Source organism: Oncorhynchus clarkii, chromosome 20, assembly GCF_045791955.1.
Source record: "Oncorhynchus clarkii lewisi isolate Uvic-CL-2024 chromosome 20, UVic_Ocla_1.0, whole genome shotgun sequence".
Taxonomy (NCBI): domain Eukaryota; kingdom Metazoa; phylum Chordata; class Actinopteri; order Salmoniformes; family Salmonidae; genus Oncorhynchus; species Oncorhynchus clarkii.
This window is the reverse complement of record NC_092166.1, coordinates 1,034,822-1,058,687: the sequence shown is the minus strand read 5'-3', so window position 1 is coordinate 1,058,687 and position 23,866 is coordinate 1,034,822. Positions and strand designations below refer to the sequence as shown.

General features: G+C 47.7%; 1 protein-coding gene across 1 annotated transcript in view; it reads right to left on the bottom strand.

Annotated features, from left to right (window-relative positions):
- The window catches only part of LOC139377198 (adenylate cyclase activating polypeptide 1a (pituitary) receptor type I), an 87,627-nt gene extending 69,054 nt beyond the window's left edge, over window positions 1-18,573 (bottom strand). Inside the window, exons 1-5 of the mRNA XM_071120198.1 lie at window positions 18,532-18,573; window positions 16,255-16,360; window positions 6,271-6,381; window positions 5,983-6,083; window positions 4,315-4,412 (exon numbers count right to left, since the gene is read on the bottom strand). Coding sequence (XP_070976299.1) covers window positions 4,315-4,412; window positions 5,983-6,083; window positions 6,271-6,381; window positions 16,255-16,360; window positions 18,532-18,573 — 458 coding nt within the window. The remainder of the gene's footprint in view (window positions 1-4,314; window positions 4,413-5,982; window positions 6,084-6,270; window positions 6,382-16,254; window positions 16,361-18,531) is intronic.
- Between the last annotated feature and the right edge of the window lie 5,293 nt (window positions 18,574-23,866).

The window sequence follows — 23,866 nt, the reverse complement described above, 5'->3', positions numbered from 1 at the left end:
GCAATGCAGGTGTAGAAGCACGGTGGCTAGGAAAAACTCCCTAGAAAGGCCAAAACCTAGGAAGAAACCTAGAGAGGAACCAGGCTCTGAGGGGTGGCCAGTCCTCTTCTGGCTGTGCCTGGTGGAGATTATAACAGAACATGGCCAAGATGTTCAAGATGTTGTATGGTTTTTTAATTATGGGGCAGAAGTTGAAAATTCACTGAGACCAAAAGATCTCCTTAACTGTTTCCAGATCAGCTAATGTAAGTAGGGTATTTCATATCTGGTCTGGAAAAGGGATCTCCTCACTGAACGACCTGTACATACAGTTTGGGGAGGCAGGTGGCTAGCCTAGTGGTTAGACTGTAGGGCCGGCAGGTAGCCTAGTGGTTAGAGTGTAGGGGTGGCAGGTAGCCTAGTGGTTAGAGTGTAGGGGCGGCAGGTAGCCTAGTGGTTAGTGTAGGGCCGGCAGGTAGCCTAGTGGTTAGTGTAGGGCCGGCAGGTAGCCTAGTGGTTAGAGTGTAGGGGAGGCAGGTAGCCTAGTGGTTAGTGTAGGGCCGGCAGGTAGCCTAGTGGTTAGAGTGTAGGGGAGGCAGGTGGCCTAGTGGTTAGTGTAGGGCCGGCAGGTAGCCTAGTGGTTAGTGTAGGGGAGGCAGGTGGCCTAGTGGTTAGTGTAGGGCCGGCAGGTAGCCTAGTGGTTAGTGTAGGGCCGGCAGGTAGCCTAGTGGTTAGTGTAGGGCCGGCAGGTAGCCTAGTGGTTTGAGTGTAGGGCCGGCAGGTAGCCTAGTGGTTTGAGTGTAGGGCCGGCAGGTAGCCTAGTGGTTTGAGTGTAGGGCCGGCAGGTAGGCTAGTGGTTTGAGTGTAGGGCCGGCAGGTAGCCTAGTGGTTTGAGTGTAGGGCCGGCAGGTAGCCTAGTGGTTTGAGTGTAGGGCCGGCAGGTAGCCTAGTGGTTTGAGTGTAGGGCCGGCAGGTAGCCTAGTGGTTTGAGTGTAGGGCCGGCAGGTAGCCTAGTGGTTTGAGTGTAGGGGAGGCAGGTAGCCTAGTGGTTTGAGTGTAGGGCCGGCAGGTAGCCTAGTGGTTAGAGTGTAGGGGCGACAGGTAGCCTAGTGGTTTGAGTGTAGGGCCGGCAGGTAGCCTAGTGGTTAGAGTGTAGGGCTAGTAACTGAAAGGTTGCTGGATCAAATCTCCGAGCTGACAGGGTAAAACACACTGTCGTTCTGTTGTTCTGCCCCTGAACAGGCAGTTAACCCACTGTTCCCCGGTAGGCTGTCATTGTAAATAAGAATTTGTTCTTAACTGACTTTCCTAGTTAAATAAAAAATATCAGAGGGGGCATGAGTGTGATCTGCATGTTATTAAACTTCCACAATCTGGATTCCCTGAACTCTCAAGAACCAATGGGAAGAGGACTTAGGTGAACAACTTTCAGACAAAACTCATCAGAGTATGCTTCATACTCTGACATTCTTCATCTATATATGTCTATCTTAGAAAACGTCTCAAGAATTGATATCCAGAAATCTGTAAATTCTGTGCATATGCTGCTACTTTATTACACATGTTTTGGAAATGTTTTGGAAATTCCTGAATTCTTCTCAACGGCTGGCCATGCCTTCCTCCTGGCTACTCCAACCTCGGCCAACAGCTCCGCCCCCCCCCGCCCACCTCGCAGCTACAAATTTACCCAAATCCAGATAGCAGATGTTCTGAAAGAGCTGCAAAACCTGGACCCATACAAATCAGCTGGGCTTGACAATCTGGACCCTCTACTTCTGAAACTGTCCGCCGCCATTGTCGCAACCCCTATTACCAGCCTGTTCAACCTCTCCTTCGTATCATCTGAGATCCCCAAGGATTGGAAAGCTGCCGCGGTCATCCCATTCTTCAAAGGGTGAGGCACACTGGACTCAAACTGTTACAGACCTATATCCATCCTGCCCTGCCTATCTAAGGTCTTCGAAAGCCAAGTCAACAAACAGATCACTAACCATCTCGAATCCCACCGTACCTTCTCCACTGTGCAATCCGGTTCATAGGCCCGTCACGGGTGCACCTCAGCCACGCTCAAGGTACTAAACGATATCATAACCGCCATCGAGAAGAGACATTACTGTGCAGCCGTCTTCATCGACCTGGCCAAGGCTTTCGACTCTGTCAATCACCATATTCTTATCGGCAGACTCAGTAGCCTCGGTTTTTCTAATGACTGCCTTGCCTGGTTCACCAACTACTTTGCAGACACAGTTCAGTGTGTCAAATCGGAGGGCATGTTGTCCGGTCCTCTGGCAGTCTCTATGGGGGTACCACAGGGTTCAATTCTCAGGCCGACTCTTTTCTCTGTATATATCAATAATGTTGCTCTTGCTGCGGGCGATTCCCTGATCCACCTCTATGCAGACGACACCATTCTGTATATTCTGTATACTTCTGGCCCTTCCTTGGACACTGTGCTATCTAACCTCCAAACGAGCTTCAATGCTCTTAAACGCTTGTAAAACCAAATGCATGCTTTTCAACCGTTCGCTGCCTGCACCCACACGCCCGACTAGCATCACCACCCTGGATGGTTCCGACCTAGAATATGTGGACATCTATAAGTAGCTAGGTGTGTGGCTAGACTGAAAACTCTCCTTCCAGACTCATATCAAACATCTCCAATCCAAAATCAAATCGAGAGTCGGCTTTCTATTTCGCAACAAAGCCTCCTTCACTCACGCCGCCAAACTTACCCTAGTAAAACTGACTATCCTAACGATCCTCGACTTCGGCGATGTCATCTACAAAATAGCTTCCAATACTCTACTCAGCAAACTGGATGCAGTTTTCACAGTGCCATCCGTTTTGTTACTAAAGCACCTTATACCACCCACCACTGCGACCTGTATGCTCTAGTCGGCTGGCCCTCGCTACATGTTCGTCGCCAGACCTACTGGCTCCAGGTCATCTACAAGTCTATGCTAGGTAAAGCTCCGCCTTATCTCAGTTCACTGGTCACGATGGCAACACCCACGAGCACGCGCTCCAGCAGGTGTATCTCACTGATCATCCCTAAAGCCAAAACCTAATTTGGCCGCCTTTCCTTCCAGTTCTCTGCTGCCTGCGACTGGAACGAATTGCAAAAATCTCTGAAGTTGGAGACTTTTATCTCCCTCACCAACTTTAAACATCTGCTATCTGAGCAGCTAACCGAGCTGTACATAGTCCATCTGTAAATAGCCCACCAAATCTACCTACCTCATCCCCATACTGTTTTTATTTTATTTACTTTTCTGCTCTTTTGCACACCAGTATCTCTACCTGTACATGACCATCTGATCATTTATCACTCCAGTGTTAATCTGCTAAATTGTAATTATTCACTCCTATGGCCTATTTATTGCCTACCTCCCCATGCCTTTTGCACACAATGTATATAGATTCTCTTTTTTTTCTACTATGTTATTGACTTGTTTATTGTTTATTGTTTACTCCATGTGTAACTCTGTGTTGTTGTCTGTTCACACTGCTATGCTTTATTTTGGCCAGGTCGCAGTTGCAAATGAGAACTTGTTCTCAACTAGCCTACCTGGTTAAATAAAGGTGAAATAAATATATATAAAAAATATATATATATTACTCATTGTATATCATGCCGCATTAAGTCTGGTTTTGCGGTGGGGCTCTGTTAGAGCATGGGGGGTTGGGGTGGGGCTCTTTTAGAGCATGGGGGGTTGGGCTCTGTTAGAGCATGGGGGGTTGGGGTGGGGCTCTTTTAGAGCATGGGGGGTTGGGGTGGGGCTCTTTTAGAGCATGGGGGGTTGGGCTCTGTTAGAGCATGGGGGGTTGGGGTGGGGCTCTTTTAGAGCATGGGGGGGGGTTGATTTGGTAGGGGATCTGTGTGTTCTGTTAGAGCATGGGGGGGGGGTTGATTTGGTAGGGGATCTGTGTGTTCTGTCCTGCTGTTCTGTCTTATTTGTATAATCATAAAAAATGCCAAATTTAAAAAAAAAAATTGAAGAAAAAATGAAAAACAGAAACAACTTGACGGGTAAGTTCAGGGATTCATTCCGAGTGTTTAAGTTAAATAGTTTGGGATAGGCAAAAAAAAAAATTAAATACACCATCCCTGTCCAAAACACCCTAGCAAGCCACAAGACTACTTGATGGTAATAATGCAAACCGTTGCCCCCTAGTGGCCGGTTATCTGAACCTGCAGAGTATAGTCATGGATGTGGTGAGAGAGACCAGATCTAACCTGAACCTGCAGAGTATAGTCATGGAGGTGGTGAGAGACCAGATCTAACCTGAACCTTCAGAGTATAGTCATGGAGGTGGTGAGAGAGCAGATCTAACCTGAACCTGCAGAGTATAGTCATGGCGGTGGTTAGAGAGACCAAAGAGGTGCTGTATCCTGCTGTGTACAGAGCTTTCACAGACTCATAGTGCATGTCCTGGAAGAGACAGAGAGACACTGTTATAGTATATGTCCTGGAAGAGACAGAGAGACACTGTTATAGAACATAGTATATGTCCTGGGACAGACAGAGAGACATTGTTATAGTACATGTCCTGGAAGAGACAGAGAGACATTGTTATAGTATATGTCCTGGGAGAGACAGAGATACATTGTTATAGAACATAGTATATATCCTGGAAGAGACAGAGAGACACTGTTATAGAACATAGTATATGTCCTGGGAGAGACAGAGAGACACTGTTATAGAACATAGTATATGTCCTGGGAGAGACAGAGAGACATTGTTATAGTATATGTCCTGGGAGAGACAGAGATACATTGTTATAGAACATAGTATATGTCCTGGGAGAGACAGAGAGACACTGTTATAGAACATAGTATATATCCTGGAAGAGACAGAGAGACACTGTTATAGAACATAGTATATGTCCTGGGAGAGACAGAGAGACATTGTTATAGTATATGTCCTGGGAGAGACAGAGATACATTGTTATAGAACATAGTATATGTCCTGGGAGAGACAGAGAGACACTGTTATAGAACATAGTATATATCCTGGAAGAGACAGAGAGACATTGTTATAGTATATGTCCTGGGAGAGACAGAGAGACACTGTTATAGAACATAGTATATGTCCTGGAAGAGACAGAGAGACATTGTTATAGAACATAGTATATGTCCTGGGAGAGACAGAGAGACATTGTTATAGTATATGTCCTGGGAGAGACAGAGAGACACTGTTATAGAACATAGTATATGTCCTGGAAGAGACAGAGAGACATTGTTATAGAACATAGTATATGTCCTGGAAGAGACAGAGAGACATTGTTATAGTACATAGTATATGTCCTTGGTGAGACAGAATAGCACATGGTTCTACTGTTTGCACTGTTCAACGGAAGTATACATTGTGAAAGAAGGTCCTGTTCTAGGTTCTATATACTAGGTTTTAGAGGTTCTATGTTGTTACCTGTCTGATTCTAGGAGTTAGATTCTAGGTTCTTACCTGTCTAGTTCTAGAAGTTAGGTCCTAGGTTCTTACCTGTCTAGTTCTAGGTTCTAGAGGTTAGGTTCTAGGTTCTTACCTGTCTAGTTCTAGGTTCTAGAGGTTGGGTTTTAGGTTCTTACCTGTCTAGTTATAGGTTCGAGAGGTTGGGTTCTGGGTTCTTACCTGTCTAGTTCTAGGTTCTAGCGGTTGGATTCTAGGTTCTTACCTGTCTAGTTCTAGGTTCTAGCGGTTGGATTCTAGGTTCTTACCTGTCTAGTTCTAGGTTCTAGAGGTTGGGTTCTAAGTTCTTACATGTCTAGTTCTAGGTTCTAGAAGTTAGGTTCTAGGTTCTAACCTGTCTGGTTCTAGGTTCTAGAGGTTAGGTTCTAGGTTCTTACCTGTCTAGTTCTATGTCCTAGAGGTTAGGTTCTAGGTTCTTACCTGTCTAGTTCTATAGGTTGGGTTCTAGGTTCTTACCTGTCTAGTTCTAGGTTCTAGAGGTTAGGTTCTTACCTGTCTAGTTCTAGGTTCTAGAGGTTAGGTTCTAGGTTCTTACCGGTCTGGTGGTGTTATCGTCTGACAGACAGGCGTCAACGTAGTGAGGAAATGTTTCTGACCAGCCCTCTGCTGTACAGTTCCTACTGATCCAACCAATCTCTGAAACACACACACACACACACACACACACACACACACACACACACACACACACACACACACACACACACACACACACACACACACACACACGTCAATCTACAAAATGCTATAGCACTTCAACCCATATAAATATGCCAAGCCATACTGTTTGAATCACTAGTACAGTAGAAGCCATGCTACAAACCATCGTCAGGACTCAGGAGGTCATGAAAGACTTCAGGACATCTGACTGATACCACTTCACCTACGGCTGCATCCTGCCAACAAGCCAGGTCGTCCCACATCCACGGACAGCCTGAAACACACAGGGTATATCCAGTATCTCATACAGTAGCAGGATCTCTGTCTGGTGGTCTGGATGAAGCCAATGACCTTTTAAAGACCCGAGACGAGCGAGGCGCACTGAGCCAGACAGACAGACCCAGAGCTAACCAATTAAACCGGTCTATACTATCACTGTGAATAACACACACGCACAGGCACACACACTAACACACACACTAACACACCCACTAACACACACCCACTAACACACACCCACTAACACACACCCACTAACACACACCCACTAACACCCACTAACACACACCCACTAACACACACACTAACACACACCCACTAACCCACTCCTACTAACACACACCCACTAACACACACACTATCACAAGTAATAATGCAATCCCTCTTGAGGGGAATGACTAGTGTTGATCTGAATAATATTTCAGGATTCTGTGTCCAGTATAAAGGAAGGTAGAGGTAGTTTCGGGAGCCAATGCAAACAAGCGTCAGCGCTATGCATATCTACTAGATACCCATAGACCTCCAGCAATTAGTTAGTTCCTGCAACTTCCTTCATACTGGACACAGAGACATAAAAGTGGTTTCCACGAGTTCATCTGACTCTGGGTCAGTAGATAAAGGGCCTCATCTGACTCTGGGTCAGTAGATAAAGGGCCTCATCTGACTCTGGGTCAGTAGATAAAGGGCCTCATCTGACTCTGGGTCAGTAGATAAAGGGCCTCATCTGACTCTGGGTCAGTAGATAAAGGGCTTCATCTGACTCTGGGTCAGTAGATAAAGGGCTTCATCTGACTCTGGGTCAGTAGATAAAGGGCCTCATCTGACTCTGGGTCAGTAGATAAAGGGCCTCATCTGACTCTGGGTCAGTAGATAAAGGGCCTCATCTGACTCTGGGTCAGTAGATAAAGGGCCTCATCTGACTCTGGGTCAGTAGATAAAGGGCCTCATCTGACTCTGGGTCAGTAGATAAAGGGCCTCATCTGACTCTGGGTCAGTAGATAAAGGGCCTCATCTGACTCTGGGTCAGTAGATAAAGGGCCTCATCTGACTCTGGGTCAGTAGATAAAGGGCCTCATCAGACTCTGGGTCAGTAGATAAAGGACCTCATCTGACTCTGGGTCAGTAGATAAAGGGCTTCATCTGACTCTGGGTCAGTAGATAAAGGGCCTCATCTGACTCTGGGTCAGTAGATAAAGGGCCTCATCTGACTCTGGGTCAGTAGATAAAGGGCCTCATCTGACTCTGGGTCAGTAGATAAAGGGCCTCATTGCTAATTTCACAGTATCCCTTTAAATGACCATAGAAACAGCATAAAAACAACAGACCTGAGTGACATCTACTGAGCCTTCAACATCACACCATGATGTCCTAGAGAAGTGTGAGACAGCTGGACTACAGTCAACCTGAGACAGTAGCTGCTTTAAGCTGTAGCTCAACCAGACAAGCTAATAAGACAGTCTATCCCCAGCTCTGCTATACTCCTCTCTCTCCTGCAGTCAGTCTGAGGCTGACTGATGTTTATCCTCCCCACTGATGTTGTCAACAGAAACAGAGGCAAAGGGAGTGTGGTGTCAGGAAAATAACCTCACACTCAACGTCAACAAAACTAAGGAGATGATTGTGGACTTCAGGAAACAGCAGAGGGAACACCCCCCTATCCACATCGATGGAACAGTAGTGGAGAGGGTAGCAAGTTTTAAGTTCCTCGGCATACACATCACAGACAAACTGAATTGGTCCACTCACACAGACAGCATCGTGAAGAAGGCGCAGCAGCGCCTCTTCAACCTCAGGAGGCTGAAGAAATTCGGCTTGTCACCAAAAGCACTCACAAACTTCTACAGATGCACAATCGAGAGCATCCTGGCGGGCTGTATCACCGCCTGGTATGGCAACTGCACCGCCCTCAACCGTAAGGCTCTCCAGAGGGTAGTGAGGTCTGCACAACGCATCACCGGGGGCAAACTACCTGCCCTACAGGACACCTACACCACCCGATGTCACAGGAAGGCCATAAAGATCATCAAGGACATCAACCACCCGAGCCACTGCCTGTTCACCCCGCTATCATCCAGAAGGCGAGGTCAGTACAGGTGCATCAAAGCTGGGACCGAGAGACTGAAAAACAGCTTCTATCTCAAGGCCATCAGACTGTTAAACAGCCACCACTAACACTGAGTGGCTGCTGCCAACACACTGACACTGACTCAACTCCAGCCACTTTAATAATGGGAATTGATGGGAAATGATGTAAATATATCACTAGCCACTTTAAACAATGCTACCTTATATAATGTTACTTACCCTACATTATTCATCTCATATGCATACGTATATACTGTACTCTATATTATCGACTGTATCCTTATGTAATACATGTATCACTAGCCACTTTAAACTATGCCACTTTGTTTACATACTCATCTCATTTGTACATACTGTACTCGATACCATCTACTGTATCTTGCCTATGCTGCTCTGTACCATCACTCATTCATATATCCTTATGTACATATTCTTTATCCCCTTACACTGTGTACAAGAAAGTCGTTTTGGAATTGTTAGTTAGATTACTTGTTATTACTGCATTGTCGGAACTAGAAGCACAAGCATTTCGCTACACTCGCATTAACATCTGCTAACCATGTGTATGTGACAAATAAAATTTGATTTGATTTGATTTGATTTGATTTGCTTTACAGAGCTATTATAGGGTTACTACAGGAAGTCAGATGCACTGCCATAGGCAGGAGAGTGGCCCTAGACAGGAAGTCAGTAGCACTGCCATAGACAGGAGAGTGGCCCTAGACAGGAAGTCAGTAGCACTGCCATAGGCAGGAGAGTGGCCCTAGACAGGAAGTCAGTAGCACTGCCATAGACAGGAGAGTGGCCCTAGACAGGAAGTCAGTAGCACTGCCATAGGCAGGAGAGTGACCCTAGACAGGAAGTCAGTAGCACTGCCATAGACAGGAGAGTGACCCTAGACAGGAAGTCAATAGTACTGCCATAGACAGGAGAGTGACCCTAGACAGGAAGTCAGTAGCACTGCCATAGGCAGGAGAGATGATTACAGTGTACAGGAAGACAGTAGCACTGCCATAGGCAGGAGAGATGATTACAGTGTACAGGAAGTCAGATGCACTGCCATAGACAGGAGAGTGGCCCTAGACAGGAAGTCAGTAGTACTGCCATAGACAGGAGAGTGGCCCTAGACAGGAGAGTGGCCTTAGACAGGAAGTCAGTAGCACTGCCATAGACAGGAGAGTGACCCTAGACAGGAAGTCAGTAGCACTGCCATAGGCAGGAGAGTGACCCTAGACAGGAAGACAGTAGCACTGCCATAGGCAGGAGAGTGACCCTAGACAGGAAGTCAGTAGCACTGCCATAGACAGGAGAGTGACCCTAGACAGGAAGTCAATAGTACTGCCATAGACAGGAGAGTGACCCTAGACAGGAAGTCAGTAGCACTGCCATAGGCAGGAGAGATGATTACAGTGTACAGGAAGACAGTAGCACTGCCATAGGCAGGAGAGATGATTACAGTGTACAGGAAGTCAGATGCACTGCCATAGACAGGAGAGTGGCCCTAGACAGGAAGTCAGTAGTACTGCCATAGACAGGAGAGTGGCCCTAGACAGGAGAGTGGCCTTAGACAGGAAGTCAGTAGCACTGCCATAGACAGGAGAGTGACCCTAGACAGGAAGTCAGTAGCACTGCGATAGACAGGAGAGTGACCCTAGACAGGAGAGTGACCCTAGACAGGAGAGTGACCCTAGGCAGGAGAGTGACCCTAGACAGGAGAGTGACCCTAGACAGGAGAGTGACCCTAGGCAGGAGAGTGACCCTAGACAGGAAGTCAATAGTACTGCCATAGACAGGAGAGTGACCCTAGACAGGAAGTCAGTAGCACTGCCATAGGCAGGAGAGATGATTACAGTGTACAGGAAGACAGTAGCACTGCCATAGGCAGGAGAGATGATTACAGTGTACAGGAAGTCAGATGCACTGCCATAGACAGGAGAGTGGCCCTAGACAGGAAGTCAGTAGTACTGCCATAGACAGGAGAGTGGCCCTAGACAGGAGAGTGGCCTTAGACAGGAAGTCAGTAGCACTGCCATAGACAGGAGAGTGACCCTAGACAGGAAGTCAGTAGCACTGCCATAGGCAGGAGAGTGACCCTAGACAGGAAGACAGTAGCACTGCCATAGGCAGGAGAGTGACCCTAGACAGGAAGTCAGAAGCACTGCCATAGACAGGAGAGTGACCCTAGACAGGAAGTCAATAGTACTGCCATAGACAGGAGAGTGACCCTAGACAGGAAGTCAGTAGCACTGCCATAGGCAGGAGAGATGATTACAGTGTACAGGAAGACAGTAGCACTGCCATAGGCAGGAGAGATGATTACAGTGTACAGGAAGTCAGATGCACTGCCATAGACAGGAGAGTGGCCCTAGACAGGAAGTCAGTAGTACTGCCATAGACAGGAGAGTGGCCCTAGACAGGAGAGTGGCCTTAGACAGGAAGTCAGTAGCACTGCGATAGACAGGAGAGTGACCCTAGACAGGAGAGTGACCCTAGACAGGAGAGTGACCCTAGACAGGAAGTCAGTAGCACTGCGATAGACAGGAGAGTGACCCTAGACAGGAGAGTGACCCTAGACAGGAGAGTGACCCTAGGCAGGAGAGTGACCCTAGACAGGAGAGTGACCCTAGACAGGAGAGTGACCCTAGGCAGGAGAGTGACCCTAGGCAGGAGAGTGACCCTAGGCAGGAGAGTGACCCTAGACAGGAGAGTGACCCTAGACATGAAGACAGTAGCACTGCAATAGGCAGCAGAGTGACCCTAGACAGGAGAGTGACCCTAGACAGGAGAGTGACCCTAGACAGGAGAGTGACCCTAGACAGGAAGACAGTAGCACTGCATAGGCAGGAGAGTGACCCTAGACAGGAGAGTGACCCTAGAAAGGAGAGTGACCCTAGGCAGGAGAGTGACCCTAGACAGGAGAGTGGCCCTAGACAGGAGAGTGACCCTAGACAGGAGAGTGACCCTAGGCAGGAGAGTGACCCTAGACAGGAGAGTGACCCTAGGCAGGAGAGTGACCCTAGTCAGGAGAGTGACCCTAGTCAGGAGAGTGACCCTAGACAGGAGAGTGACCCTAGACAGGAGAGTGACCCTAGACAGGAAGAGAGTAGCACTGCCATAGGCAGGAGAGTGACCCTAGACAGGAGAGTGACCCTAGGCAGGAGAGTGACCCTAGTCAGGAGAGTGACCCTAGTCAGGAGAGTGACCCTAGACAGGAGAGTGACCCTAGACAGGAGAGTGACCCTAGACAGGAAGAGAGTAGCACTGCCATAGGCAGGAGAGTGACCCTAGACAGGAGAGTGACCCTAGACAGGAAGTCAGTAGCACTGCCATAGGCAGGAGAGTGACCCTAGACAGGAAGTCAGTAGCACTGCCATAGGCAGGAGAGTGACCCTAGACAGGAGAGTGACCCTAGACAGGAAGACAGTAGCACTGCCATAGGCAGGAGAGTGACCCTAGACAGGAGAGTGACCCTAGACAGGAGAATGACCCTAGGCAGGAGAGTGACCCTAGGCAGGAAGTCAGTAGCACTGCCATAGGCAGGAGAGTGACCCTAGACAGGAGAGTGACCCTAGACAGGAGAGTGACCCTAGGCAGGAGAGTGACCCTAGACAGGAGAGTGACCCTAGACAGGAGAGTGACCCTAGACAGGAGAGTGACCCTAGACAGGAAGTCAGTAGCACTGCCATAAGCAGGAGAGTGACCCTAGACAGGAAGTCACTGCCATAGGCAGGAGAGTGACCCTAGACAGGAAGTCAGTAGCACTACAATAGGCAGGAGAGTGACGCTAGACAGGAGAGTGACCCTAGACAGGAGAGTGACCCTAGGCAGGAGAGTGACCCTAGACAGGAAGTCAGTAGCACTGCCATAGGCAGGAGAGTGACCCTAGGCAGGAGAGTGACCCTAGGCAGGAGAGTGACCCTAGACAGGAAGTCAGTAGCACTGCCATAGGCAGGAGAGTGACCCTAGACAGGAAGACAGTAGCACTGCCATAGACAGGAGAGTGACCCTAGACAGGAAGTCAGTAGCACTGCCATAGGCAGGAGAGTGACCCTAGACAGGAAGTCACTGCCATAGGCAGGAGAGAGACCCTAGACAGGAAGTCAGTAGCACTGCCATAGGCAGGAGAGTGACCCTAGACAGGAAGTCAGTAGCACTGCCATAGACAGGAGAGTGACCCTAGACAGGAAGTCAGTAGCACTGCCATAGGCAGGAGAGTGACCCTAGACAGGAAGTCACTGCCATAGGCAGGAGAGAGACCCTAGACAGGAAGTCAGTAGCACTGCCATAGGCAGGAGAGTGACCCTAGGCAGGAGAGTGACCCTAGGCAGGAGAGTGACCCTAACCAGGAAGTCAGTAGCACTGCCATAGGCAGGAGAGTGACCCTAGACAGGAAGTCAGTAGCACTGCCATAGACAGGAGAGTGACCCTAGACAGGAAGTCAGTAGCACTGCCATAGGCAGGAGAGTGACCCTAGACAGGAAGACAGTAGCACTGCCATAGGCAGGAGAGTGACCCTAGACAGGAAGTCAGTAGCACTGCCATAGACAAGGGAGTGACCCTAGACAGGAGAGTGACCCTAGGCAGGAGAGTGACCCTAGACAGGAAGTCAGTAGCACTGCCATAGGCAGGAGAGTGACCCTAGACAGGAAGACAATAGCACTGCCATAGGCAGGAGAATGACCCTAGACAGGAAGTCACTGCCATAGGCAGGAGAGTGACCCTAGACAGGAAGTCAGTAGCACTGCCATAGGCAGGAGAGTGACCCTAGACAGGAGAGTGACCCTAGGCAGGAGAGAGACCCTAGACAGGAAGACAGTAGCACTGCCATAGGCAGGAGAGTGACCCTAGACAGGAAGTCACTGCCATAGGCAGGAGAGTGACCCTAGACAGGAAGTCACTGCCATAGGCAGGAGAGTGACCCTAGACAGGAAGTCAGATGCACTGCCATAGGCAGGAGAGTGACCCTAGACAGGAAGTCAGTAGCACTGCCATAGGCAGGAGAGTGACCCTAGACAGGAAGTCAGTAGCACTGCCATAGACAGGAGAGTGACCCTAGACAGGAAGACAGTAGCACTGCCATAGGCAGGAGAGTGACCCTAGACAGGAAGTCACTGCCATAGGCAGGAGAGTGACCCTAGACAGGAAGTCAGTAGCATTGCCATAGGCAGGAGAGTGACCCTAGACAGGAGAGTGACCCTAGACAGGAGAGTGACCCTAGACAGGAGAGTGACCCTAGACAGGAGAGTGACCCTAGACAGGAGAGTGACCCTAGACAGGAGAGTGACCCTAGACAGGAGAGTGACCCTAGACAGGAGAGTGACCCTAGACAGGAGAGTGACCCTAGACAGGAGGAGAGATGCAGATGTTAAAGGTGTGGGTATGAAACAGTGAAAACAGACACTTTTTTGTTGTTGTCCGAAGCGACATGCATCTTGGGATTTGTAATTTGTTTTAAACACCTAAATCAGATCCAAGAGTCTGTATCTGTCAGTGATATTCATTGTGGTTCTTTATGATTTGGTAATAAGAACAGGATAAAGTGATCATCTTAGCCCAGGCTTCCTATAAACATCCACACTGAGCTACAGACAGAAACCATTTAATTGGATATACAGAACCACAGAGACAACTCCAAATGCTGCTTCTCTGCTCTTAGAATGACCTTTAAAACACACCATGATACATTATCTGAACTTCAACCTGTTTAAATTGGTTGTTTTCAGACTGAGTCAGACTTCTCCTCTCCAATCCTCTCCTATTCTCTCCTATCATATCCTCGTCTCTTCTCTCCTATCCTCTCCTCGTCTCTTCTCTCCTATCCTCTCCTCTCCTCTTCTCTTCCATCCCGCCTTCTCCTCGCCCCAGCCTCTCCTCTCATCTCCCATCCTCTCCTCTCCCGTCCTCTCCTCTCATCTCCCACCCTCTCATCTCATCTCCCACCCTCTCATCTCATCTCCCATTCTTTCCTCTGTCCTCTTTTCTCATCTCATCCTTTTCTCTCCTCTCCCATCCTTTCCTCTCCTCTCCTCTCCCATCCTCTCTCTCTACCATCCTCTCCTCTCCAATCCTCTGTTTTCCACCATCCTCTCCAATCCACCATCCTCTCCCATCCTCTGCTCTCCTGTCCCATCCTCTGCTCTCCTCTCCCATCCTCTGTTCTCCACCATCCTCTTCTCTCCTATCCTCTCTTCTCTCCCATCCTCTCACCTCTTCTCCCTTCTCATCCTTTCCTCTCCTCTCCACCATCCTCTCCTCTCCCATTCTATCCTCTCCTCTCCTCTCCTCTCCCATCCTTTCCTCTCTTCATCTCCTCTGTTCTCCTCTCCCATCCTTTCCTCTCTTCTCTCATCCTCTCCTCTGTTCTCCTCTCCCAGCCTCTCTACCATCCCCTCCTCTCCCATCCTCTCCTCTACCATCCTTTCCTCTCCGTCCTCTCTTCTTTTCTCCCACCCTTTCCTCTCGTCTCCCATCCTTTCCTCTCCCATCCTCTCTTCTCCACCATCCCCTCCTCTCCTCTCCCATCCTTTCCTTTCCTCTCCTTTTCCATCCTTGCCTCTCCCATCCTCTTTTCTCTACCATGCTCTCCTCTCCCATCCTCTCCTCTCCTTTCCCATCCTCTCCCATCCTTTTCTCCACCATCCTCTCCTCTCCCATCCTCTCCTCTCCTTTCCCATCCTTTTCTCTACCATGCTCTCCTCTCCCATCCTTTCCTCTCCCAGCCTCCTTTCCAATCCTCTCCTCTTCTCCACCATCCTCTCCTCTCCAATCCTCTCATCCACCATCCTCTTCTCCACCATCCTCTCCTCTCCCATCCTCCTCTCCCACCCTCTCCTCTCCCACCCTCTCCTCTTCCTCTCCTTTCCTATCCTCTCCTCTCCCATTCTTTTCTCCACCATGCTCTCCTCTCCTCTCCCATCCTCTCCTCTCCTCTCCCATCCTCTCCTCTCCCATCCTCTCCTCTCCTTTCCCACCCTCTCCTCTCCTCTCCCATCCTTTTCTCCACCATCCTCTCCTCTCCCATCCTCTCCTCTCCTTTCCCATCCTCTCCTCTCCGATCCTTTTCTCCACCATGCTCCCCTCTCCCATCCATTCCTCTCCCAGCCTCCTCTCCCACCCTCTCCTCTCCTTTCCCATCCTCTCCTCTCCCATCCTCTCCTCTCCCATCCCATCCTCTCCTCTCCCATCCTTTTCTCCACCATCCTCTCCTCTCCCATCCTTTCCTTTTCCATACTCTTCTCCACCATCCTCTCCTCTCTCAACCTCTCCTCTCCGCTCCTCCACCATCCTCTCGTCTCCCATCCTCTCCTCTCCCATCCTCTCCTCTCCCATCCTCTCCAATCCTCTCTCTTCTCCCATCCTCTTATCTACCATGCTTTACTCTCCTCTCCCATGCTCTCCTCTCCCATCCTTTTCTCCACCATCCTCTCCTCTCCCACCCTTTCCTTTCACATCCTCTTCTCCACCATGCTCTCCTCTCCAATCCGCTCCTCCACCATGCTCTCCTCTCCAATCCTCTCTCTCCCATCCTCCTCTCCAATCCTCTCTCTCTCCCATCCTCCTCTCCCATCATCCTCCCCATCATCCTCTCCTCCTCTCCCATCCTCTCTTCCATCATTTCCTCTCCCATGATTGTTTCCAGATTTGTCCTCCCAGAGTTCCTTGGAAAGGAAACATGTGAAAGAGAGACAATACCACCTGGAGAGTGTGGAGGAGGATGAGACACTCAGAGGAGAGTGATTATACACATGCAAGCACAAACACACACACAAACACACAGTCCTACCATTATCCAGGTAGTGTGTTAGGTTGTGCAGGGCGATCCTCTCCATACATCTCTCCTGCTGTCTTTTGACCACACAGTCTGAGTTCTCGGAATACATGGAGCACACCTGGAACTCTCACACACACACACACACACACACACACACACACACACACACACACACACACACACACACACACACACACACACACACACACACACACACACACACACACGCACACACACGCACACACACACACACACACACACACACACACACACACACTGAGTAAATTAAAATTGACTTGAACTGTGTAGCTGTTTTTAACGTCATCTGTCTATTTATAAAAAACTATTTGCAATTTGCCTAGAAGCAGGTAACCAGCCAGCCAGTCAACCAATTAGTCAGCAAACCAGACAGTCAGCCAGCCAACCAGCCATCCAACCTGTCAGTCAGCCTTCCAGTCAGCAAGCAACCAGTCAGCTAGCCAGTCAGCCAACCAGTCAGCTAGCCAGTCAGCCAACCAGTCAGCCAACCAGTCAGCTAGCCAGTCAGCCAACCAGTCAGCTAGCCAACCAGTCAGCTAGCCAGTCAGCTAGCCAGTCAGCCAACCAGTCAGCCAGCCAGTCAGCTAGCCAGTCAGCCAACCAGGCAGCCAGCCAACCAGTCAGCCAACCAGTCAGCCAGCCAGTTAATCCGCCAGCCATTTAATCAGTCAGCCAGTCAGCCAGCCAGCCAACCAGGCAGCCAGCCAACCAGGCAGCCAACTAGGCAGCCAACCAGTCAGCCAACCAGTATGTCAGCCAACCAGTCAGCCAAGCAGCCAGCCTGTCAACCTTCCAGTCAGTCAGCCAACCTTCCAGACAGTCAGCCAACCAGCCAGTCAGCCAGCTAGCCAGCCAGCCTATGAATCAGCCAGCCATTTAATCAGTCAGTCAGCCAGCCATCCAGTCATCCAACCAGACAGTTAATCAGACAGCCATCCAGTCAGCCAGCCATCCAGTCAGCCAACCTGCCAGACAGTCAGCCAGCCAATCAGCCAGCCAGTTAATCAGCCAGCCAGCCAGTTAATCAGCCAGCCTGACAGTCAGGATTTCCCAGAAACAATAATGTGCAGAATAGTAAATAGTGCTGCTGATCATTCATGTTCTCTCTGAGAATCTCTGAGCTCTCCACTGCACTACATCTAGCAGCAACACTTTGGCCACGTGTTCACAAAGAGCTATTTGGAATGGCTTGTCTACTGAAGGTGAATGTCTATATGTCTATCCTATCCAGTCCTTCTCCACTGTGTGTCCTATCTATCCTTCTCCACTGTGTGTCCTATCTAGTCCTTCTCCACTGCGTGTCCTATCCAGTCCTTCTCCACTGTGTCCTATCCAATCCTTCTCCACTGTGTCCTATCTAGTCCTTCTCCACTGTGTGTCCCATCTAGTCCTTATCCACTGTGTGTCCTATCTATCCTTTCTCCACTGTGTGTCCTATCTATCCTTCTCCACTGTGTGTCCTATCTAGTCCTTCTCCACTGCGTGTCCTATCCAGTCCTTCTCCACTGTGTGTCCTATCCAATCCTTCTCCACTGTGTGTCCTATCCAATCCTTCTCCGCTGTGTCCTATCTAGTCCTTCTCCACTGTGTGTCCCATCTAGTCCTTCTCCACTGTGTGTCCTATCTAGTCCTTCTCCACTGTGTGTCCTATCTAGTCCTTCTCCACTGTGTGTCCTATCTAGTCCTTCTCCACTGTGTGTCCTATCTATCCTTTCTCCACTGTGTGTCCTATCCAATCCTTCTCCACTGTGTGTCCTATCCAATCCTTCTCCGCTGTGTCCTATCTAGTCCTTCTCCACTGTGTGTCCCATCTAGTCCTTCTCCACTGTGTGTCCTATCTAGTCCTTCTCCACTGTGTGTCCTATCTAGTCCTTCTCCACTGTGTGTCCTATCTATCCTTTCTCCACTGTGTGTCCTATCTATCCTTCTCCACTGTGTGTCCTATCTAGTCCTTCTCCACTATGTGTCCTATCTATCCTTTCTCCACTGTGTGTCCTATCCAATCCTTCTCCACTGTGTGTCCTATCCAATCCTTCTCCACTGTGTCCTATCTAGTCCTTCTCCACTGTGTGTCCCATCTAGTCCTTATCCACTGTGTGTCCTATCTATCCTTTCTCCACTGTGTGTCCTATCTATCCTTCTCCACTGTGTGTCCTATCTAGTCCTTCTCCACTGCGTGTCCTATCCAATCCTTCTCCACTGTGTCCTATCCAATCCTTCTCCACTGTGTGTGTGTCCTGGTTTACTCACCACCGGCAGGAGGAGAATGGTAATCAGCAGGAGGCCTCTCATCTTGACCAGAGAGGTTTACAGCAAGGGTGTGTGTGTGTGTGTGTGTGTGTGTGTGTGTGTGTGTGTGTGTGTGTGTGTGTGTGTGTTCCAAGTAATCCACAGAAAAAGCTCCTGTCAGCTCGACTGCACTCCAGCAGTCATTAGAACACAGAGGATCTGAAACAGAGACAAGGACCTGACATTAGACCTAATATGAAGACATTACAACACAAACATAGGGTATACTCTACTGTTTAGTCTTCTACAGTCCTCTACTGTTTAGTCTTCTACAGTCCTCTACTCTACTGTTTAGTCTTCTACAGTCCTCTACTGTTTAGTCTTCTCCAGTCCTCTACTGTGTAGTCTTCTACAGTCCTCTACTCTACTGTGTAGGTTTCTACAGTCCTCTACTGTTTAGTCTTCTACAGTCCTCTACTGTTTAGTCTTCTACAGTCCTCTACTGTTTAGTTTTCTACAGTCCTCTACTGTTTAGTCTTCTACAGTCCTCTACTCTACTGTTTAGTCTTCTACAGTCCTCTACTCTACTGTTTAGTCTTCTACAGTCCTCTACTGTTTAGTTTTCTACAGTCCTCTACTGTTTAGTCTTCTACAGTCCTCTACTGTTTAGTCTTCTACAGTCTTCTACTGTTTAGTCTTCTACAGTCCTCTACTGTTTAGTCTTCTACAGTCCTCTACTGTTTAGTCTTCTACAGTCCTCTACTGTTTAGTCTTCTACAGTCCTCTACTGTTTAGTCTTCTACAGTCCTCTACTGTTTAGTCTTCTACAGTCCTCTACTGTTTAGTCTTCTACAGTCCTCTACTCTACTGTTTAGTCTTCTACAGTCCTCTACTGTTTAGTTTTCTACAGTCCTCTACTGTTTAGTCTTCTACAGTCCTCTACTGTTTAGTCTTCTACAGTCCTCTACTGTTTAGTCTTCTACAGTCCTCTACTGTTTAGTCTTCTACAGTCCTCTACTCTACTGTTTAGTCTTCTACAGTCCTCTACTGTTTAGTCTTCTACAGTCCTCTACTCTACTGTTTAGTCTTCTACAGTCCTCTACTGTTTAGTCTTCTACAGTCCTCTACTGTTTAGTCTTCTACAGTCCTCTACTGTTTAGTCTTCTACAGTCTTCTACTGTGTAGTCTTCTACAGTCCTCTACTGTTTAGTCTTCTACAGTCCTCTACTCTACTGTTTAGTCTTCTACAGTCCTCTACTGTTTAGTCTTCTACAGTCCTCTACTCTACTGTTTAGTCTTCTACAGTCCTCTACTGTTTAGTCTTCTACAGTCCTCTACTGTTTAGTCTTCTACAGTCCTCTACTCTACTGTTTAGTCTTCTACAGTCCTCTACTGTTTAGTCTTCTACAGTCCTCTACTGTTTAGTCTTCTACAGTCCTCTACTCTACTGTTTAGTCTTCTACAGTCCTCTACTCTACTGTTTAGTCTTCTACAGTCCTCTACTGTTTAGTCTTCTGCAGTCCTCTACTCTACTGTTTAGTCTTCTACAGTCCTCTACTGTTTAGTTTTCTACAGTCCTCTACTGTTTAGTCTTCTACAGTCCTCTACTGTTTAGTCTTCTACAGTCCTCTACTGTTTAGTCTTCTACAGTCCTCTACTGTTTAGTCTTCTACAGTCCTCTACTGTTTAGTCTTCTACAGTCTTCTACTGTTTAGTCTTCTACAGTCCTCTACTGTTTAGTCTTCTACAGTCCTCTACTCTACTGTTTAGTCTTCTACAGTCCTCTACTGTTTAGTCTTCTACAGTCCTCTACTGTTTAGTCTTCTACAGTCCTCTACTGTTTAGTCTTCTCCAGTCCTCTACTGTTTAGTCTTCTACAGTCTTCTACTGTTTAGTCTTCTACAGTCCTCTACTGTTTAGTCTTCTACAGTCCTCTACTGTTTAGTCTTCTACAGTCTTCTACTGTTTAGTCTTCTACAGTCCTCTACTCTACTGTTTAGTCTTCTCCAGTCCTCTACTGTTTAGTCTTCTACAGTCCTCTACTCTACTGTTTAGTCTTCTACAGTCCTCTACTCTACTGTTTAGTCTTCTACAGTCCTCTACTGTTTAGTCTTCTACAGTCCTCTACTGTTTAGTCTTCTACAGTCCTCTACTGTTTAGTCTTCTACAGTCCTCTACTGTTTAGTCTTCTACAGTCCTCTACTGTTTAGTCTTCTACAGTCCTCTACTGTTTAGTCTTCTACAGTCCTCTACTGTTTAGTCTTCTACAGTCTTCTACTGTTTAGTCTTCTACAGTCCTCTACTGTTTAGTCGTCTGTATCCTGTGCATATGACAAATATACATCGATTTTATTTGATACAGTGCATGTTTACCAGAGACGGTAATGTGAAGAACAACCTGACCTGCACCAAAGTCAGATGAAGTGTATTTTAGCCTGGAGTTTTTCCTTATTGTAGGCTACTACTTTTACCACTTTTAGTCCTGAAGTCTTTGGTTGTTTACTACACTACTCACTCTGTTTAGTACATGGCCTCACATGTGAATCCTTAGAGATGGGTGGGGCTAAGGCTTAAGAGGGTGTGAACGATGCTGAATGGGTGAAGACAAAGAGCTCTCCAGTAGGTGTACCAAAACATTCAAAGGCCATTTTCTCAAAAGTGGGGTTACAAGTTAATAAACTTTCAAAGCAGCATTGCTTTCCCATTGTTCCTTAACTGTAGATATATCAAACACATTTCTAGGTTTGAGTCTCTACTTTCATCCAATGTAAAAAAAAAAAAAAAAAAAACATAAAACCAAATCGAAGTGGCCAGTCACATATGGAACTGACCCTGTATATGGCTTCTTACTTTCTCGTGTTTTTCTTATTGCTTATTTTTATTTGTTGTGTTTTTGTTCTACCTTATGTTATTTGTTGCATTACATTGTTATTGATTACTGCATTGTTGGGTTTAGACAAAGAAAGGCACTTCACTCTACATTAAAACTTGAAACAGGCTGTTTGAGAAGGTTTGAATCCTAAGCAACCTGTCTACATATAGTTTGAAGAACAATAGAACAACATGGCTACTGTCGTAGGAAAACCTTGGTAGAGCATGGGTGGAATAGGCATTGTGGTGCTGTAAAACCTTGGTAGAGCATGGGTGGAATAGGCATTGTGGTGCTGTGAAACCTTGGTAGAGCATGGGTGGAATAGGCATTGTGGTGCTGTAAAACCTTGGTAGAGCATGGGTGGAATTGGCATTGTGGTGCTGTAAAACCTTGGTAGAGTATGGGTGGAGTAGGCATTGTGGTGCTGTAAAACCTTGGTAGAGCATGGGTGGAATAGGCATTGTGGTGCTGTAAAACCTTGGTAGACCATGGGTGGAATAGGAGGGCTAGAATTTGTTCTGGAACTTCTACCAGTGACACGTCTGTCTGGAGTGTGCATTATAAATTAGCCCCGTAGGCAGTTTTCCCAAAGTTTGGTCTCGACTATGAACTGAACATACTCATGCTTTGTGGAAGAATGTGGGTTATATTGTGAACATTGAGTTGTGGTGCACGATTTGATACAGCTGTTAGTCTCGTTGGCTTGTAGCTACAGGCAAACAGCAGCCAAGGACGCTCACTAGATTATTTGTGCTTATTTGTTTGTGCTCTGATTATCAGACTTGTATGAAAAAACATATTTGGCAAAGTATAGCTAGCTACCTTTTCTCGCTAGTTGTTGAGTTAGCTATCCAGCGTTGATTTGTAGCTACTGGCTGGCTAGCTAGCTAACTGGCTAATAGCAGCCGAGGATGTTCACTAGATTATTTGTTTGTGCTCTGACTACACACACGTTTCCAGGGGTGTATTCATTACGCTGATTATGTTGCAAAATGTTTTGTCTGTTGCAAAGTGTTATGCCTTTTTTATTGATTTAATTTAACCTTGCTAGCTACCTTGCTTTTGCTTCTCACCCAACTGGTGTTAGCTATCTAGCTACAGCTGCTAGCCTTCTTCTAGATAGCTGCTAGCCTTCTTCTAGATAGCTGCTAGCCTTCTTCTAGATAGCTGCTAGCCTTCTTCTAGATAGCTGCTAGCCTTCTTCTAGATAGCTGCTAGCCTTCTTCTAGATAGCTGCTAGCCTTCTTCTAGATAGCAGCTACTGCTGCGCAGCAACCGAGTCGCTGGACCCGTTTTTAGAACTCTGAGATGCGACTGAAAAGATGTTAGCATTGGCAGAAATGCTATTTGGCAGAAATGTGCTCGTGAGAGCGATAACTTGTGAATTTAATACAAATTGTGACACCTACAAACTAATTCAGTATAGTGCATGCTGTAGCCTCATTTTAATCTGAATTCCAGAATTTGAGCTAGGTTTGGGCAAAACTTTGTCTGACTGTAATGCTAATGACCCTGTCGAAAATCTGGAATAGTGGTTCCTGGTGAGGGCCGGACGCCTCATGAGGAGGCAGGGAGTATGTTGTGTATAACCAATCCAGTTGATTTGTGAATTTTAATCGACCTTGGTGCCACATTCGCTTAGATATGATGGTAAGAAGATTTGAATTTAGCATTGAGCTTCAACCAATGCATACTATAGTCGCGAGGACTGCTTCTTACTGTATATACCAGTTTATTAGTGTGTGTGTGTGTGTGTGTGGGGGGGGGGGGGGGGGGGGGGGGGGGGGGGGCGAGAGAGAGAGAGAGAGATTGTTATGTTCTGTGTTAGTTTATTGCTCAGACAGGGAGAGCTTCTTGTCCTGAGTTAGTTGTTTGTTTCTCAGAGTTTTTATTTTTTTCAGTATTTTGTAGTGGTCCTGCGGAGGTATGTTTATGTCCTTGCTTAGACAAGAGGCCTGCGGGCATACATATACCCGTAGTATTTACTGTCTAGACACACTAGGTAAGACCAGGGCGAACCACCCCCTGTATTTTGGTTAGCGCACCAGGTGGTGCTAAGTTAGGTAAGTAGTGGGTAGGCAGGTTAGTGGGTAGGCAGGGTAGTGGGTAGGCAGGTTAGTGGGTAGGCAGGTTAGTGGGTAGGCAGGTTAGTGGGTAGGCAGGTTAGTGGGTAGGCAGGTTAGTGGGTAGGCAGGGTAGTGGGTAGGCAGGTTAGTGGGTAGGCAGGTTAGTGGGTAGGCAGGTTAGTGGGTAGGCAGGTTAGTGGGTAGGCAGGGTAGTGGGTAGGCAGGTTAGTGGGTAGACAGGGTAGTGGGTAGGCAGGGTAGTGGGTAGGCAGGGTAGTGGGTAGGCAGGGTAGATAGGTGAGGGGGCTTGGACATTTACTTTCTTTGCTTTGGTTCCACTCAGCCCCTCTTCCCAAAATTACAGTGGGTAGGCAGGGTAGGCAGGGTAGTGGGTAGGCAGGTTAGTGGGTAGGCAGGT